Genomic DNA, 20,680 nt, shown 5'->3' with positions numbered 1-20,680 from the left:
CAACTGGCATAGTACCTTCATTTATTATTGCCATTTACCATGAGGAAATAAGTTCCTATTGTTAGCCTGTTTTCAGTAACACTGGGATGGTGTCCCATGAGGTTGCTGGGCTTGTATTTGAACTCAGCGCAAACAAGGTAAGAATGTTTACCTAGTTCTGTCCAGAACTTTTCCCACTTTTCCCTACATGATGCAGATCAAGTCAATGAGTTCTCTCTGAAGACTGAGTCTGAGCTGCAGTCACCTGCTAGGTGTGCCGTGCATTAGGAACACGCAAGGAAGGAAGAGGCCACACTGGCTGCACTGTATTTTCTGGGTTTGTTATTTTGTTGTTGGGCAACGTCATCTCTTACTCAGTTATCCTTAGAGCCCAGTGAAACTCAGAAGCCAGCGTGAGACAGGAACTGTGAGGTTAGCAGAGAGAGGTACTGCCTGGCCCAGAGGTAACCGCACCAGATCTTCATGTGTTTTAGGAAAAGCAGAATATTGAATGTGAAGATATTTTTGAGGTTTTAATTCACATATAACAGACTACACATACAGTACACAATTTGGTAGGTTCTGACATGGAAACAACTAAGAGTCCCTGAAACAATTGAGACAGTAAACAGTGTAGTGCAGGCAAGTATTCTCATGTCTTCATTAATCCTTCCTCTCGGCCTTTCTCCTCTCCCTGGCCTCATCCCACCCAACCCATCCCCAGCAACTGCGGGTCTACTTCTCCACTAATCATTATTTGGAATGTTCCGGGATTATATGCAAATACAACTGCACAGTGCATGCTCTGGCTTCTCCCATTCGGGCTAATTACTTTGAAATTTATCCACAATGTTGCATGTATCAGTGTTCAGCACTGGGCACTAATCCATAACATGGATATCGCACGATTTATCCATGTCTCTGGAAGGCTCATACGAAGGGTATTTCTCTGTGCTACCAAAATCAAGCCTGCGATGAACACGTGTGTGTATTTGCAGAGATGAATCCAGCTGTCTCTCTTGGGTAACACTTAATTGTGGGATAGCCAGCCATACAGTTTTCTGAAATGATTGCATCGTTCTACCAACCTACCACTAATAAGCGAGAAGTCAGGTTGCCCTGTAACATTGCTAATACTTGATGTTTCTGGCATAGCTACACTGGTATCTCATTGTGATTTGATCTTTGGCACCAGAGAAAATGCATGAAGGCAAAAGTGCAAGTCTATGTGCACCATGGAGCATATTGCTTAGTTATGCATTCAGTGATATAATTTAACATTATTCTTATGATTCTGCATTTTTCATTTGTTCCCCCAACTGTTTATATATAAATGTCTCTAGAGACAAGAAATAACAGGCATTGGGTGAAAAATCTGATTTGTTTGATAATTCAGAGCACACCTATTCTCTTCCAAACTACAGAAGATCTGATTAGCACTAATGAGGGCGTATGTGTCCCACAAATTAGCAAAGTATACTATACTTTACTACAATACTTACACAGTAGGTAGCTGAGTATGACCCCAGGAATGTAACTTCCCAAGATTGTAAAAAATGTGCACACACTGCAGACCAGGAGACAAAACTAGAAGTAACAGAAATAGCATGGGACAGTTATTTACGCAAAAACAAAACACTGTAGAATACATGTATGATATGTATCTATATATGTTCCATTATGTATGTTGCACGCTTCTCGAACAGCACCCTTTGTACTTAGAAACACTACAGAGGCATTTTAACACTTCATAACAAACAATTTGCAGGCAGAGGAGCTAATTCCGACACTAAGAATGACAAGTTCCCTTACTCAGGCCTGTTGATATATTGCTGCCAGGTGCAAGAGACTCAAATAGTAACATGTCCCCAGGAACAACTTTTACTAAAGCCTCATAAGTAAATCTGTACTTTGATTACTACTGTAAAACCATTAAGATCCACAGACAGGCCAAAGCATGCTATAGGAGTATCTATATGACTCTGACGTCATTTGTTCTGCTGGAAAACCTCTGGCACAAATCTGTGAACGCTGTAATCCTTCCTAACTGTATCCACCTACATCTAGGTTACCGCAGAGTTAAATGCAAGTAAACCGGAACTTCTGCAGTAATATCTAATTCTTTCCCCCCCTCTTTGTCAATCACAAGGCAAAACACAAAATCTTTGGCTGTCTTGAGAAATTTTAGAATTTATAGAAAACTGTCCTAACTCACACGAGAGACATCAAGATAGAAAAGTTTGATCTTTTAAGTCGTCACTTGCTTTTCACAATCTACTCACAAACCATCTCATTTTTATGCATTGTTTTAAATTTAAGTACTGAGTTAAAGTGCCAAGTAAATTTACTGGGGGGGGCCTTTAAAAATAGGAAGAAGTACTTATCTCTGGTCAAGAACTGATTTAAAAAAAGAATAAGGACTCTTAATTTCAAGTTAACAAGTATTTCATTCCATTTGGCTATATAAATTGTAGGTGAACACATGGAATAAAATTAAAAACCTAATTCAGAAAAAAAGCATAGGTCCTTGAAAAAAATGAAATTGAAGAAATGTTCAAAGCCAAAGGAAGAAATAAGGCAATAACGATACAGTCATGCACCCAGAAGCTGGCTTTGAGAAAGGATTTGTCATCACCTATATCCTGTAGCATTGTCACCCTTAACTAATGGCCTTGGGCACATTAATGTAATCCAAAGCCAATAAGTTCAGAATCTTCTCAAAATATATGTGATCATGTCATGCTGGTCAACTAAGCACTACAATCTACGAAGGCCCTCGTGTGTCAATTCCACACCGAGTGTTCACCGTTAAAGAAATCCTTACAGATACAGCACTGCCAATTCAATATGCACATCTTCCCATGGGCTGTTCTATTACTTAACAGTGAAGTTATGAGACTGCCTATACATAGCATGGATATCTGAATGCTGATATTTCTAGCTCTACCTTCCAGCTACTGGTGGATAATTCAGTCTTAAAAGGAGCACTGGAACCAGCAAGGTCTGGTGATGGCGCTGCCCCTCCCCCAGATAAAGCCACAGGTCGCAGTCAACCGTGCCCTTCTCTCTGCAATCCCTTTCATCACGTGAGACTCTTCCCTGAGTGAGTTTTTATCTTAATCAGAAAAAAAAACCAGTAAAAACAACAAAACCTTATCCAGTTGTTTTATAGCTAGAATGAATGTTTTTGCCAAAGCTTGTTTGGTTCTTCATTCTTTCTCTCTTTTGTTATTTCAGGATGGGGATCTTGCAGGGTAGCCCAGGCTGACCCTGAGTGCATGATCCTCCTACCTACCAAAGCGTTGGGGTTGCTGTGATCCACCACATTCCGCAAGTTTCCCGAAAATAAACCGAACCTGAATCTCTACTACAGCTTTAGATTGCGAGTGAGCTTTGATTACCTCGGAAACCCTGGAAGGACTATGTGCTCATCTCAGCCGCCTTCCACTTCAAACTAGAGGACAGATGAGAACCAACGTTCTTAACGACAATTCTTTCCATTCCCTTTTGGTTTTAAGAATGGCAAAGCCCAATCATAATTCCTCCTAGCAGTGAGCTAAGTCAATCCCTACAATATATAAATGCTCAAGAGTTTCTCATGTGACTACATCTGAGCCGTGATGAAGCCAGTTCTTCAGTTGTTTCAAGTTCACATCTTTACCAGCTAAACCAGGTCACCTCCTTTGTTCCCACGCTACATGGAGGATTTCAAGACTTGCCTTGCCAGGGCTCTGCTGTTTAAAAAGAGACATTTCTTGAAGAAACAGGCCGAAATTCATCCATGATTCTGCAATGCAGTGGCTCAGTCTTGGTCTTTCATCTGGCTTGGAATTGACAACTTCCCAGCTGAAGAGAGAGAGAGAGAGAGAAGATGCAATTGAACTTCAGCAACAGTAACACCAACACCAGTGTCCACCCACTGAGCACTTGTGGCTTCCATAAGTAGTTACGGAAGACGACTGTTGGCTTCTTTATGCTCTGATTGCAGAGGGCCAAACCAGCCTGATACCCAAGTCAAAAGACTCTCGGATGCCAAGAGAAACAAGGAGCTACATAGTTCATTATCTGATTACAATGTGGGAAACACTGGGGAGGCCAGCACTGGGGCTTTGGGGCGTATTTTCTAAAGGAGTCATTTTCCAGCTCAGATCTGGAATGAATTAGCACTTCACCCAACTACTGACGAGAGAACACCCCAGTCCCTGGAGAGACCCGAGGATGGCGAACGCTGAAAGAGCTACCCGGTTGAGCCTCGGTGCAGCACCGCCCAAGGGAACCAGCAGAAAATCAATGTATGAAGCTTATGGGGAGGAGGCACAGCTCGTGCTGGGCCTTGAAGTGCTTGTTGAAAACAAATCCTAAAGATAAGAAGCCGCAGCACGTTTAAAGAAATAGGGACACTGGACGTACAATGATTGATAATACAAACAATGTGTTTTTAATATATGCAGTAGCTTGGCCAACTCTAGGAAAACTGCTGATTCCATGGTGTCTTACAGTAACCCCCCCTTTGTAATAATGGAAACAAAATTAGCATGTATGTACATAAACACACACATATGCTGTGTTATGGAGGGGGCAAGAGTGCCACAGAGTGGAAGTGGAAGACAGACCTCAACTTTGTAAGGTATGTTGTGATTCTGAGGGTCACTCCCAGGGTGTCTGGGCTTTCACAGCAAATGTCTCCCTCTGCTGAGCCATCTCAGCAGTCCAGTGCTCCCCATTTTTCTGAAGTATCTTTTCCTAGTCATCAAATGTGTTGAATGCGATCCCGAGCTTGGCAGTGAGCCATGCCCTGGCCTTTGCATTTTCACAGAAATCTCAGGGACCTGAACACTGGAAACGTTCCGTTCACAGAATCACAACCTTCTATGAAATGACAGCGGCACCAGCCTCTGAAAACTGACGCTTACAATCCCAACTCACGAAAATACGAGTTCTGGTAAAAAGTCTCAAATCCACAATCTGGAAGAGAACTTCATCCTACCATGTTGAAGGTTGTACCATCGCAGAACCGGGGACATACAATAAACAAATTCAGAGAGGATTCCAAAGGAAGACACTAGTGAACTGTCATGGAAGGGTTTCAGAGCGAGGCTCATCTCTGGATTCAACCCCAGTGGCCCCAAAGCAAAATGGCCTTGGCTCTTAGTGCTCAACTACAGGGAAGCTATGCACATATAGAATAACAGAATATACAAGTTTTGTTAATATGTTTAATAGTAGGTCAATTCTTCAATTAATTTTCATATAAGATTTGCTGGCCCTGGTGATGCAGGCCTGTAATCCCAGCTAATCAGCAGACTGAGGCAGGCTGAGAATTTTAAGTCAATGGCCTATCTGGGCTAAAGAGTAAATTTAAGGACAGCTTAGGCAACTTAGTGAGACTTTGTCTCAAAATAAAATAATAATAATAATAACAACAACAACAACTAAGCAGCAAAAGAAACGGAGGAATTGAGAGAACACACAAGGCAGCTAGAGCTATAGATAGCCCAGTGGTAAAATGATTGCCTCCCAAGGCCCCGGTTCAGTCAGCATTGCCTCAATTAATTAATTAATTAATTAATTAAAATCTAAGTGTAAATGAATGTCACCGTACTAAAAGGAGGGCATGTTCCACGTTCCTTTCTCGTTACCACAATTAATGTTCTGCCAGATGATCCCAAAATGTTAGTTGCCCAAGCTGAGGTTCTTCCACCAGGTAGACAACGGCCAGATGACTTCTCTCATGCCATGAGTAATGAATGTGTGGAGAGGTCTGACTTTTAAGAAATAGTTGATGTCTATTAGCATTACCCTGTCTTGAGCCAATGAGCACTTCTGTTTTCATTAGTGAGCAAATCACACACCAGGCCTGCATATCTGGTTAACGATTCCAGACCTATTATAAGAACATGAAGTACATAGCAAAGAAACCATTATCTGTAACAAAATCCTACCAGAATGTCTGCTTAATGAGGTAAGATTTTATATAAGAGAACAAAATCAGCACGGAGGAAGAAATGCAAGGTTGGTAAGCTGGGGTTATTTTATTTATTATTTATTATTATGTGTCAGGTTTGTTGCTACTGACACAGCTAGACCACTGTCCAGCTTAATGGGGCTATGGGATGACACACACGTTCATCCCTGTTTCTCTATACGATCTGTATTTAAGGATAGGGTTGAACTCTTTGGTAAACATAGTTCTACCAAGTCAGTCAAAAATATAACAGAATGATTCTGAGTATTGATCTTCAAAGATTAAAATGAAATGAACATTTTTGCTGTCTCACTCAGATTTGAAATAGACTTTTTCCAGGAAAATGAGTCGCTAAGGGAGCTGTGTTCAGGCAGTGGAAGACAAAACAGCAGGGAAAGTGAATGCGTTGGACCCATTGGCTTTACGAGTCACTTCATAATGATAATACCCATAAGAAAAATCTCAGAAGAATGCATGCAGTGCGGTGGGAAGGACCGGTTACTTGGGCAACGGGCAGGATGACTCAGCATCAAAGGCACCTACTGCCAAGCCTCGTGGCGTGATTTTAACTGCAGGGATCTACATGGCAAAGAGGAGAACTGATTCCCACAAGTTGTCCTCTGCCTTCCACATGTGTGCCGTTGCATCACACACACGCCTCCCTTCACATGAATAAGTCAATGTAATTAGAATGTTTAAAATAAAATTGGTGGTTACTTCAAGGAGAGGACCAAGCAAAGCGTGTGACATGAGCCAGAGACGTAGGAGATCCCTAGGTCCTAACCACAGCTTCTTGACTTGAGCAACGCTGATGTGAAAATCAACATTCTGTGGCCACGAAAGCTACACATACACGCATGTGCGTATGTGTGTCTGCATATGCATATATATATATATATATAGCATTTTTATCTCTTTCAACTTTTAAACTAAAATGTATACTGCTTTTTATCTCATGAATAGTTTTCTCACATAAGTAGATCAAGTTTTATACATTACTGCCTAAATACAATATTTCTAGCTTTGTCCTCATTTATTTACCTGTGAAATAAAGACAATATTTCTGTTGGGTAAAAACACGAAACATTTTTCAGTTCATTGTTCAGATGCCACAACGTTTCTTGGAAGGCTGTCTTTAGGATTCGCGTCTCAAGGATACCATCATATATTTTATTTAGTAAGTAATGAGCCTCTGACCCTCATGCAATAGTTAGATAACCACTGCAGAGATTGTGTTAAGGATCTTTTTGATGGACTTCAAGGGAACATAATCTGTTTATTTATTCCCATTTTCAATAAATATGACCAAGTTTCCCCTTTGTTATATAATGTCTTTCATTATGATGAATACACTATTTCTACAACTTAGATACCAAAGCTATTGCTTCGCTCCCTGTGTCTAGAGATTCCATCATTTGCTGGGAATGAAATATTCACCTCACCACTGATTTCTACTGACGCGATAAACCGCTTGATTTCTTCATTCTGAGAAAGTCTCATGTGATATTTTTAAATAGCACATCCCCTTGTTTCCCACATCAATATTAGCACAGCAAATAATTCTTATTGACAACTGAGTTGTTATAATCCCAAACAGGAATTCATTGTACACAGCTGGAAAATATTTCCTCGCCAAATGATCTTGGAAAATGCAAGAAATGTTGGAGAGAAGAATAAATGTTCAGGTTGTACCAAATAAAATTTGATAGGACTTGAATAGAAAACCTGAATTCAGAGATGAAGAAACGTGTTTTGTATGAGACATGGAATTGGTCACTGGCATTTATTGTTAAAAATTACTAAAAGAGGAGTTGGAGAGATAGCTTAGCAGTTAGGAGCACTTGTTGCTCTTTCAGAGGACTCAGGCTGAGTTCCCAGCACACATGTGGCAGCTCAGAGCCATTTGTAACTCCAGTTTTAGGGATCAGCTCCCTCTTCCAGCCTTCATGGGTACCAGGCATGCATGTGGTCCACAGATATACAGACAGGCAAAACAACCAAACACATAAAAATAAGATTTTAAAAACAAATTAGACAGTGATTATTATAGGAACACACATCTCTACACTCTCCAAGTCTGAATGGGTAACACTGAATTATACAATTTGGAATAAAGTCAAACATGTTTGGTTTTCACATTTCTTCATGTCATACATGAACAACATTAAAACCACCCAAGTTGTCTCACCTACTTAGGGACAGAGTTGAGACCTAAGAACAAGATTCCTGGTTTCCCAACACAGTTCTATTTAAACAGTGCGACTCTTCAAACAACAAATAAATTCAGTGCTATCCTTAAAAAACAAAACTATCATTGAGAATAAGGAACATTCCTTCTTTCCCCACTTCCAGGAATGAAGAGAAAAGAGATGTGATTGACCAACACCAGCGTAGGCGCACACAAGACCAACCCTTTCCAGGAAAGCCGAGTGTGCCATGTGCAGAATCCAACACTCAGTGGAAACTCAGACCCACGTGTGGCGGGTGGTTGGTTAGCACCAGTGACGTCCGTGCGCACAGCTGCTCCATCACAAAACTCCAGGTTTTCTTAGAAAGCCCAGGAAACACACAAGAGAGGAATGATCTCTGTGAATGCTGGACCAACATCTTTCCCATGGCTGTCTTATCGCCATCCTTGGGACTAATGGATACTCAAAGCACGGCCCAGCTGTCGTATATAGGGAAGTGAAATGCACATTAGCCTTCTAAACAGTTTGAACTTTTACCAAGTTCTTAACCAAAGACGACATGCCATCCATGATGAAGGTTGTTCTAAGGAAGAGACTTTAGTTGCCACCCGAGTCATTGTTAGTATCTCAGACAGAACAAGCAAACTCCAGGTTCACAGGAGAGTGATGTTCATGTGTTGCACCTCCATCCCAGTCTTGTGTTCCTCAGGCCATGAGCCGGTGGCATACCGCAGCCACACGCAAAGGTCCCCGGACACGCCAGTCCTGGTTCCCTCCAGCCTCAGTTATCTATTCCCTCATGCCTTCGGTCCTAGTTGTTAAAATCACTGCACAGATCCTGGTCCCCTAACAGGCACACCAGCTTTCAAAGAGGCTTGTCCTTAGAGTCAGAAAAGCTTCTTCTATCAAAAGAGAGAAAAAAAATGACTCAATGCCATTTGCTTAAGTTTTCCTTCTAAAGAAAATACTACGGTGTTTTGAGACAAGAGACATTCTATAACCGAAATAAGCAAGTTACTGCTGGGCCCTTAGCCCCGAAGTCCTTTGTCAACAGCTGAAGGATTTACAGCTTCCCCTGTCAACCTCATACGATGGTTCTTTGGACAAGCAGTCCCTTCAACAACAGCCAGGAGCTTTGCCCTGAAAGAATTTCAAGACAATGTTGTTACTTTCTTCATCCATGAGCTTGTTAGACTACAGCTAGTAAATGTATGCTGTGTTGAGGTCCACCGTTCGGAGTTCTTCATTGGCTGTGCCTGGCACGCAAGCTCCTAAAATGAGCCTGGACCTCACTTGAGAAGATCGCGAAAGAGCAGTTTGGGGTAAGCCTAGAAATTTGCATGGATAAGTGTCCTGGGCTTCTTATCCAGCGAGTCATTGTGAGAAAATTATGTGGAATTTCTATTTTACACACACACACACACACACACACACAGAGAGAGAGAGAGAGAGAGAGAGAGAGAGAGAGAGAGAGAGAGCAAGGGAGAGAGAACTTGGGCAAGACGGTGTGTCGGGCCAGATTTATTCCCTTCCCTGAGCACTAGACGAAGAAGGAGAATGACATGAAGAACCAAGAATCTTATGCTTGCCCAGCTCCTCTGCCCCAGAGCAGAGAGGAGCCTCCCAGATAGGATCTGCCACCTCCTTGAATTGATCCGAGAGGGCAGAGTTTGCAGGCCAAAGAGGTGGTTAAAAGGGACTACACAGCGATAGGGAGGGCACTCACTCCATCTGCAGGAGTATGCCCTGACATTTTCAATTGATTGATGGATAGCTCTGCCTGTGAGGAACTCAGAACCAGAAATGGGCTGTACAGAAGGCCTAGAAAGAACAGTGTCTGTGCCAAGAAGATTCCTCATCCACCAACGCGACTCGAAATCCTCAAAATCCATAGTCATTGGTAAAGTATCCAACTGGGTCCTGGCTCCAAAGCCAGGAAGAACCATCCCTGAACAAAGTGCCGCACTGGTCCTGTGGGCAAGTTTTACAAGCCGGCTCCCCAAAGGACACAATGACTCAGAGTCATTCAAGAGGCTTCAAAAGGCCAAATGAGTGTGAACGGCTTTTCTTACCTTTCTTGTGTGTGTTTTGCACTGTTTTGTACTTTTCCTTTAAAATGATACTTATCAGGGCTGGAGAGATGGCTCAGCATGCACTATACTTCTCTCGGACCAGAGCTTAGTTCTAACAACTCACCTCAAGCAGCTGAAATTCCAGCTCCAGGGGGATCCTACACAGCTAGCCTCTTTGGACACCTGTACACAGACCTGTTGTAGGGGGCTGCTTGTTTGTTCCCGGCTGCTCAGCCCTAAAATAACTACACAGAAGCTGTATTAATTAAATCACTGCTTGGCCCATTAGCTCTAGCTTCTTATTGGCTAACTCTTACATCTTAATTTAACCCATTTCTATCAATCTGAATATCGTCTCATGGCTGTGGCTTAGGAGGTAAAGTTCTGTCTCTGGCGGGGCTACATGGCTTCTCTCTGCCTCCACCTTCTTTCTCCCATCATTCAGTTTAGTTTTCCCCACCTAGCTCTGCTCTACCCTATCACAGGCCCAAAACAGCTTCTTTATTAGCCAATGGTATTCGCAGCATACAGAGGGGAATCCCACATCACAGACTCACACATATACACAATCTTTTAAAAGACAGTGTTATCGGACTGGAGAGATGGCTCAGCAGTTAAGAGCAATACCTGCTCTTCCAAAGGGTTCAATTTCCAGCAACCATGTGATGGCTCACAACCATCTGTAATGAGATCTGGTGCCCTCTTCTGGCCTGCAGGCATACACGCAGACAGAATATTGTATACAAAATAAATAAATATTTTTTTTAAAAAAAGACAGTGTTACCAACAGCAGGGTTTGAGCTTTCTGTTTGGGTTTTTTGGTTTCCAAGATAAGATGTCATGTAGCCCAGGATGGCCTGCTCTGTAGTTAAAGCTAGCCTAGTACTCTTGATTCTAAAACCTAGTTTTGCAGTGTGCTGGAATTATATAGGCATATGCCACCATGCCCAGTAAAAAAGCCTGCCCATAGTCTTGAGCATTTAACCATGGGCTGTCTGTGGCTTCATGGTGCAGGACGCAGGATTCTCCATTAGGGGGTTCTCTAAGATAAGGAAACCTGACTAAACTCTCTCAAGGTAACTGTAGCCTCATAAAAAGAGTTTGGCAATGTTCCTTCTGTTTGTATTATGTGGAACACTTTGAGGAGTACTTCTTGGAAGTCCTTGTAGAATTCTGCACTAAAATCATCAGGCCCTGAGGGTTTTGATTTTTTTTTTTTTTGGTAAGTTTTTGATGACAGCTTCTATTTCCTTGCAGTTTATAGGCCTATTTAAATTGTTCACCTGGTCTTGATTTAATATTAGTATATGGTATCTATCTAGAAAATTGTCCATTTCTTTTATATTTTCCAATTTCGTGGAGTACAGGCTTTTGTAGTATGACCTAATGATTCTCTGAATTTCCTCAGTGTCTGTTTTATTTCCCCTTTTCCATTTCTAACTTTGTTAAGTTGGATGTTCTCTCTCTGCATTTTGATTAGTTTGGATAAGGGTTTATCTAGTCCCTCTGAATGTGGTAAACAGTTGCATGGCTGGGGCAGACTAGGGGTCACTAGCATTAGCACCGGGATTTATCCCTACTGTTTGTATTGGCTTTTTGGGAAGCTGTGCTCTTTTGAGGGATACCTTGCTCAGCCTGGATATAGTAGGGAGGGCTTTGGACCTTCCCCAAAGCAACGTGCCTTACCCTTTCTGTGGAGTGGATGTGAGGGGGGGAGTAAGTGGAGGGAATGGGAGGAGGGGAGGGAGTGGGAACTTGGATTAGTATGTATAATGAAAAAAGAGAGTTTGTTTTCTTTTTTAAAAGAATATTTTAAAAACATTCTGAAATGGGGTGGTGTGCTAGCGTGTCTCCTGCGCTGTGTCCGACCACTAGTGGCCCTGATACTGAAAACAAATGTGTCGGTGTCATTTTCAGCATCACGTCCTCTGTTTACTGCAGTGAATACACACCCAGTGCATGCTGTGATCTTCCTGACTCCAGAGACGGGATGAGGAGGTGCAGCCCTCAGCCAGAAAGCTTACCCAAGCCAGCGGTGATGGAGAACACAATGGCGCGCGCACACACACACGTGTGCACACACCAGGAAGCTTACCCAAGCCAGCGGTGATGGAAAACACAATGGCGCGCGCACACGCGCGCACACACACACACACACGCACATGCGCTTTACACACTCTGAGACAGAAATCAATACCCTTTCACATAGAGCTGCTTTTCGGCTTTATTTCTGGTATCTGTAGCAAAATAAAGCCGAAAAGCAGCTCTATGCTGAAAGAATGGGAAATTGTATGTTTTAAAGTGCAAGGTAGACAGAAATATTAAAAAGAATTACAGAAAGCTCACACAGAGTGACAAGATTTTTTATTTAGGTAGCAGGTTTTAGTTGAAACAGCACCAAAGAGTTTGAATAACAACTCAAATAAACACAGTAAACCATTTCCAGCACCGGGGTTAGGGCAGCACAAGACTGGTGCAGACACCTTCCAGGGGCAGGCACTCCCCTGCCTCTTAGAAACTCAGTGACCTCATTTAAGCATCACATCCAATTTCTTATGTTCCCCAGGTTACTGCTGAAGAGGTTGAGGCCCAGATTCTTCACCTCCGTGGCTCAAGGTCACAGTATTAAAGAAACAGGGGTGACTGACACAGGAAATACATTGTCCACCCCGGAACATGCAGATCACATCAGAGATGAATGGCGAAGGACATCTATCCCTAACTGCAAGCTAATTTCATCAAAATAGAAATACATAAAGGGCAGCCCTGGTTCCAGGGGATACTCAGGCCTCAGGAATCGAGGGTCCTCTTTCCTCTACCAAGCACATTAGCAATTTCGAAGCAGTCCCCAACAAGCAATCCTATAATCTTAGTCCAGCTTCCCAGACTAAATTACATCCTTTTGCATAATCATGACTGTGGCTGCGGTTTGCTAAGCGCTCCGCTGGCAAGCGCTGTCTTAGATAACCTCCAAGTGATCCCTTCCCTTACCAAGTCATCGCAACACCCTGCAAGTTAAGACTGGTGCTGTGACCTCCACTTTACTCCAGAGGAAACAGGAGCCATGGATGGTCTGAGGCAGGAGGTCTGTTAGTGTCCATTGTGCATTTGGTATTGTTTCCTTGCAGAAATTCTATTGTGAAGGGTTATGACCTTTGCCATGCTGGCTCCCTAGTAGATTCTAACTCATATTATAGAATTTGCAGCCACTGTTCTGACCCGTCTAAGGCAAGCAGAGAGAGAGCCAGGGATATGGCTCAGTCCATACAGTGCTTCTCTCTCTCTCTCTCTCTCTCTCTCTCTCTCTCACACACACACACACACACACACACACACACACACACACACTTTCCGGTAACTTTGCAGTTTTTTCATATTCATATTTATATATGAATCCGTGATCCAATAATCATCTTAAATCAGACTTAGAAGATTCCTGGCAGAGCACCGCTGGAGACTTTTTCACAGTGTGAAAATCTACATTAGAGTTAAACAGCACTCTTCAGAAAGTTAGCCATGTCATTGCCCTGTGTGAGAAACTTTTAAAAAAGGATTTGTAATAACTTGTCACCTAGCAACTGTGACAAACAGCTGGTGCAGCCCTCACACCTATAAATATGCTTTGGACTGGGACCTTTCATTCTCAGCTAGTGACTCAGGATCCCATGCTCACTGCTAGTGACATCTGTTGATGGTCATTCCTGTTAAATTTTTCTTAGAAAGGTCAGTCAATATCTGGTTACGGACTTTAGCATCTCTCAGTGTAACGTGTCAGAAGGGTTTTTAATCCCTCTGCGAGTGGATATATGGAGGGGAAAGAACAAAATAAGAACAGGAATGTCTCTCTCCACAACACTGAATTAGAGCCATGACAAAGCAAACGGGATGTGTCAACAGGAGGATTGAACAAGCAAGCTGGGGATTAAAAAATTACATAGCACTCAATTCAAAGCTTCCACTTTCTCAGACCAATTATCCAGGCAGCTTCTTCTACCCAGGCCAGGGACAAACAGGCGCCAGCTGAGGGACTGTTTTTCCAACCCAGGGAAACTGGACTCCACCTTCTGAGGGCAACTTAAGTGTTCTTCATAGATATTTACACACGCAGACACACAGAAACACACAGACACACACACACACCACACACAGAGAGACACACACCAAATATACACACACACACCCATACAAACACACACACACACAGACACACACACACACACCACACACAGAGAGAGACACACACCAAATATACACACACACACCCATGCAAACACACACACACATACACACACACACACACACACACACACACACCACTGTTCCTCCCTCCCTAAACTGGAAAGCAGCAGAAATCGGTCTTTCCCTAAGACCATCCTTCCTTCTGTATCTTAAACTAAGCAGTGCCACCTTGGGTAGGGAGACATAGATGATCTAACCCACCATCTAGAAGGATGTTGTCTTTCTTCTGCTACATGTGGTATTCCTTTCAAGTGCCAGAGGACAAGAAGCCAGCGTTTTCAATGTTCCCACTTTGGTTAGTGTTTAATAACTAGATTTTATAAGCCAAGGGCTAAGCAAGGCAATGCCTCACATAAGCATGAGGCAAACACTTTCTTGAGACCAGACTATAGGAGACTAAACCGTCCTTCCTTCCTGAACACCAAGGCCAAGATCTGACTCAAACCCTTCACTGTCCCTAAGCAGGAAAGAATTTTCCCTGTTCTCAAAGGGCAGATCAAAATCAGAGTCGAGAAACAGGGTTCACGGAAAGCAAACTGGTATACTGTGGAGTGGGTTTGCTAACTCCGCATTCTATTTGCGATCTTCAATTCCCAACAAACTTACAACCTTGGATTTATTGCAGCTCAGCTTAAGAGCAAATATCCCCTCCCTGCTCTTTGACCTTTGATTTAGCTGTATGAAACTGGTGACAATTGTTTTCAATATGTTTTTTAGAATTGAAAAAAATAGTTAACATAATTCCTAATTTTGCTTTTTAGCAACAGGACCCACTGCACTGGGCCAGAGCAGTGCATCCAGCCCAAACTCACAGAACTACTAAACCATTGTAAAGTGTGTCTAACATCAAGCCCAATGGAAATTAATTTTGATGTATGTCATGAAGAAAATAACCCAGGGTATGACAAAACCGGATGACTCTCCTGCACAGAACAGATATCAACCACTAAGCAACATGTTGTATCATTTGGCTGTAGGTCATTCATGCTTTGGGCCTTTCTTTAAAGTGTGCATCTACTGGCTTCTCTTATTAGGTAAGCCAGCAGTTGAATGATACAGCCGGTAGCTTTTAAAAGAGCACACCATATGAAGACAACCGCACCCCTTCCGGTCAGAAAGACAACTGCTTCTTCAGCGTGACATCTCTGCTTCGCTAAACTCAAGCAGATTTTGAAAAGAAGGTATGCTGTAAACGGTGCCTGTGTTATGGTAAATTAGCATGTAGTATGTAAGGTCAGCATGAAGGGATGATAGATACAGTATCAATTGGGGGGGGTGCACAATCAAGAAAACAGATGAGGAAAGGTGACAGTCCCCAAACGCTGCTAGAAAGAAGCTAATCCCCAACGAGAAGTCCGACAGGAAAACAAAACTATACATGTAAAGTTTCCCTGCCTGACATAGAGGATGTTTCTATAGGAATACATTTCCTCCACTTCCTTATATTCACAACCACCAATAGGAATTTGCCTTCGGATGGAAAGGGTTGGATTTTCGGTGTATCTGAGTTAGGATATAGTAGTTAGCACCCCCTGCCACACACACACACACACACACACACACACACACACACACATACATACACAGTGCAGCCTGGAAAGAGTTCAGCTACTGCTTCCTTCCCACACATTATCAATCGGCTCCAGAAGCCTTCCTTTTTAAATGCGTATTCGTGAATGAAACGGAATATAATACAACTAAAGGAGTCTGGGACAGTCTAGACAGAACCACACTAGTGACAGAGGTGCTCATCTCAGCCCCTTCATTCTTACCTGTGGGTGACAGATACCTATCTTTGCCACCAGGGTTCTCAGCTGGCTCAAGTTTCCGCCAACGACGGGCAGGAGAATTTAATGAGCGCCACCTGCAATTTATGTGTGTGTAAAATGTCAAGCAGTATATTGGAGATCGTCAGCTAGCCAAAAGCACTTTCAGGAAATCACTTTCGAGATATCGGAAAGCACAAGGAGGTCATGGGTATTGCCCACTGGCCACATCTCTTCAGATCTGGGGGGCCTAATCCTTCCTCTTCTCCATTAGGGTCACAGTATACTGGACATGCCTGGCAGTAAAATGATTTTAGATGGCCTTGGGTTTGGTACACAGGCACATTGAGATGCACAAATACACAGCTAACAAGAGGTAATAACTATTCTGCTTTACGTTTGTACAGAAAGTACAATATGTTACTAATACGAACATGATTGGGAAAAATAATATAAATGGCTCTCTGATCAACCCCAATCATTTACTTTTCCTGGGTAAGGAGCATCCAGAACCACAAAAATAGAATTACTGTGGAACATCCCTTTAGGGAGTCTGGCCACTCCAGGCATTGTTTCCACGCTTGCAAGTAGATCAGTTATAGATGTTAAACATTTCTACCCTTACCCCAGGTGAAAGTTACAAAGGTAGTGGGTCTTTGAGAATGTAGACATGGTCAAATGAAACTAAAGAGGCTTGTTGGGCAAAAGAAAACCATTTCTTTCTAATGAACAGTCACTCTTTTGAATGAACAACATACAAAAGAAACAGGGAGAGATCTTCAACGTTGCTTTGCCAGGTGTCTGTTTTGAGTTATTCTTTTGGTGAATCACCCTGGGAGGAGGGTAGGAGAAGGGCCTAAGAACGCTTGTGAGGAGTTACATTAATTGATTGAGAGGATCTGCCACCGTGGGCAGCACTATTCCCTGGGCTTGATGCCCTGGACTATAAAAATAAAACTGTCCAATTCCAAGAGGTTTAGAGTGATCCCTCTACTTACCACAGCCATAAGACACCCAGGCAAAGATTAAATATATGTTTGGATTCATCTAACTTTTATATCAATATTCCATAAAAACACTTTTAAGATACAAATGGATGACAAGTGGAGGAATGCAAAAAACGCAACACACTTGTATCATAAGAATTAGTGAAATAAGTGTCCTTTTAAGGAATTATGATAAAGGCTGTGAGAGGTGGGCACAGGTGGATCTACAGTGTGGCCCCCACTACGTAGGGTGTCTGACTATTCCACACAGGGAATCTGGGCTTCCTTGCCGCAAATAAGGAGCTGAACATAAACAGGCATTGACTGCTTTTTTGAATCGTGGTCCCCTCTGAAATATCTGTGGGCCCTGGCTTTCACACTTCCAAGAGCATCTGAAGTCTGAAGCAGGAGGAGAGTGACTACTTCAAGTCCTATATGTCTGTGAAATGGATATTTACCTTCTTGTAAGAATGGGCTTAGAGTTTTATATTAACTCGAGATGGAAATAATATGCAGTGCCAACAACACTGCTTAAAGCATCCCTGGTAATTCACGGGCAGGGGCATCTTGGACAGCAGCACTATCATAATGTCAGAACTAAGGCACAGTGGTTCCCAGATAACAGGCCTCCTCATAGGCTGGCAAAAGGGCAAGACACTTTTACTTTCTGGTCTTATAAGGATATTAAAACATAAAATGTCACAATCAGGTTATATCAATGCCTGTTGTTCTAGCATGCAGAAAAGTTAGAACCATGAAGTAGTTCATCTTTCATAAGCGATGAACCACTTGGTGTCTTGGCTGATTATCAGGCTCTTGGGAACGGTGACCTGGAGCAGTTGCCCTGTTGGCCTGCCATCCATAAACTCAGCAGGTTTGATCCGGGAGGATCACCGACAGTTTATCTTTCCCAGGGTTTTTTCCTTGTTTGACAAAGTTCGTAAAATACACCTCAAAAAACTCTGCATTTGATTACGGCAAAGACCTTGGACTTCACTGTGAACACGGCACTGGAGATTCTAAAACTTAGGGTAGAAAGAGAGAACACACCCAAATGCTGGTTACAGCTAACCGTCAGGCCTAACCACCTTAACTAAGGGAGTCATTCTCAGATTCCCATGACTGGGATTTTTAAGGACTATCTTCGCCTATGCTATGACATTACCAACAATGGTCACTTGTAGTGTGTTTTTTCGGTATTACATAACAACCCCTCTTAGTCAATGTGGTCTAGGTTATGAGTCAACTCTAGATCATGTTAATCAGAGTGTGGCATTGATATTCATAGACTCATCTTTTAACTTGGAAGCTGATTTATGATTAACAAACCCAAAGATATCTAATTCAGCCCAGGAAGTAGGGCGCTTATATATAAGTGGTAGGAACTTAAAGTCATCAAATGATCTAGAGCTAGGAACAAAGACTGATTTCCTTACATATATTTATATAAGAATTTTTAGATTGTATTATGTTTAATTTCTAATTTCACTTATTTACAGGCAGGTAATAACTTAATGACACAATCAATATAGGAACTTTTAAAATAGTTATCTCTCTCCCCTTTGTGACTGTTCTGCATACACTTTTTTTTTGGCTTTTTTGAGACAAAAAAAAAAAAACCCTGGTTGTCCTGGAACTTCCTCTGTAGATCAGGCTGGCAGAGATCTCAGTAGTTATCATTAAGTTGCACAACTACCAGCACAGAAACAAAGGGCACCAAGAGATGTGGGGATAAATACAGCTAATTCATAACTCACACAGCTCTAAAGGAGAAGCAGTCGTATACTAGAGCAGTGGTAGGCAGACATTTTCTGTAAAGGGCCAGAAAGTAACCATTCACATCTTCGCTGGGCATATTTATATGAAAGTGTATAGTAGTGCTCTAATAAAATTTGACTTAGAAAGCAGGCAACAGGATGGATTTTTTTTTCCCCCCACAAACCACAACGGTCCCCTAGCTCAGTCTGTCATGGGCTTCAGAAACATGGCTACATGTAGGTGACAGGCACTAATGAACCTAGCAACCAAACCAGGAGCTAATAAGATACCTGCTATAAAGACAGCCCTCTTATTTATTGAGAATGTAACAAGTGCTAAAACTTACATTAGTGCTTTATTCTGTTATTTCTAGTCCTGACAACAATCTGATGGGAATCAGGCAGGCAAGAAAAGTAGCACCCAGATCAGAACTCATCCCTTGCCACTTCCAAGCCTTTCCTCTTCTAGATAAAGGAACGCCTCCCAGAGGCTAGACGGAAAACCATCCTGTAGGACACAGTAAGCAAAATAAATGCATGCGGACTCGTATTGTACCACCGGCAAAGTAGTTCTGTCAGATTTGATGTGCAACATCGCAACAGCAAAGCTTAAAATAGCTCTTGGGCTAGAGGTTTATCCCTAACCTTCAGCTTTGCCTGGGTAATAACTGCCAAGGTCTTAAATGTTGGAGCCTTGGTAACTAATGAAGGAGTGAAGGTTCCATCAAAGCCACTGAAACCCTATAGAGTCTTTCAAAGTTGAAAGAAAGAAGGGGAAGGTATTGATTGTTCATCCCTGTTGGTCCCGCTTTGAGGCAAACATATACCATTGCCTCCCACTCATGGCTGACTGTGTTAATGCGTTAGAGCACTCTTTCTAGAAACTTCCTGACAAGGCTTCATGATCCTTACCAGAACCCCAAGTACCACTTACAGTTTATAAGAGTTGGCAAAGAAAACGAAGCTATGGGCCATTAAACCCTCCATGTTTAGGATACAACAGCTCCCTATGTCTTCCCCTATCTCTTGGCACAAAGGCGGAGAGGTATCGGTCCTTTCCTTTCTGGCCAATGCCAATGTTTGTTATATTTGAGATGAACTATAACGACCTCTTCTTGTTTCAGCAAGTCCATTATCTCGGTTTGGAATTCCTTTATCCACGTGTTCATTTTATAATGAAATCTCTATCTCAAAGTCTTTCTTAGCACAAACAAGTAGGTTCCTAAAAGCCAATTTGCCCAGAACCTCCAGACAAAAAGAATAGGGCTCTTTACAGTCTGTTCTGTTTACCCCAATATGGGGGGAAACATATCACTGGTGAACAATCCAGGCCACTCCAGAAAGGCCAAACGCACACCATAGAATCTGATCCTCACAAAGAATTCTCAGCACAGTCAAAACTTGCCTTTTCTAAGAACATAAGTACATTGTAATCCTCTCTCCTTATCTACGGGTAGAGTCTATAAGTTTTATGGCATAATTTTAAGATGTTCCCCTGGAACATGGGTTTGCTTTCAAACCGAAGCCCTTAGGAGTTCAACTAGCTTGGAGTGAGAGGTCACGTTCTGAGTCAGGAGGATTTGTCCATTGCTGCCTCTGTTCTGTTTACATGGCTGGCAAGGGGTCTCATCATCACGGTAATTACAGTGTGATGCTCATTAATATCATGCGTGTGGGAGTCGGCTCAGCTCTGGGAGCACCAGCCCCCACCCCCGAAACGCTTGCCT

At 42.5% G+C, this 20,680-nt stretch overlaps 1 protein-coding gene across 3 annotated transcripts in view; it reads right to left on the bottom strand.

Moving 5' to 3' along the window:
* Positions 1 to 20,680, bottom strand: part of Retreg1 (reticulophagy regulator 1) — a 157,929-nt gene that overhangs the window by 5,481 nt on the left and 131,768 nt on the right. For 2 of the 3 annotated variants that reach the window (XM_085676598.2, XM_048457004.3), the window contains 2 exons: positions 3,699 to 3,825; positions 1,482 to 1,566 (listed from right to left, as the gene is read on the bottom strand). In XM_085676598.2, coding sequence (XP_085532724.2) covers positions 1,482 to 1,566; positions 3,699 to 3,825 — 212 coding nt within the window. Of the gene's footprint in view, positions 1 to 1,481; positions 1,567 to 3,698; positions 3,826 to 16,216; positions 16,309 to 20,680 lie in introns of all 3 variants that reach the window. The other variant, XM_085676599.2, reaches the window with a different exon arrangement.

Source organism: Myodes glareolus, chromosome 15, assembly GCF_982192425.1.
Source record: "Myodes glareolus chromosome 15, mMyoGla1.1, whole genome shotgun sequence".
NCBI classification, from domain to species: domain Eukaryota; kingdom Metazoa; phylum Chordata; class Mammalia; order Rodentia; family Cricetidae; genus Myodes; species Myodes glareolus.
This window is presented reverse-complemented; position numbering and strand designations above follow the sequence as displayed.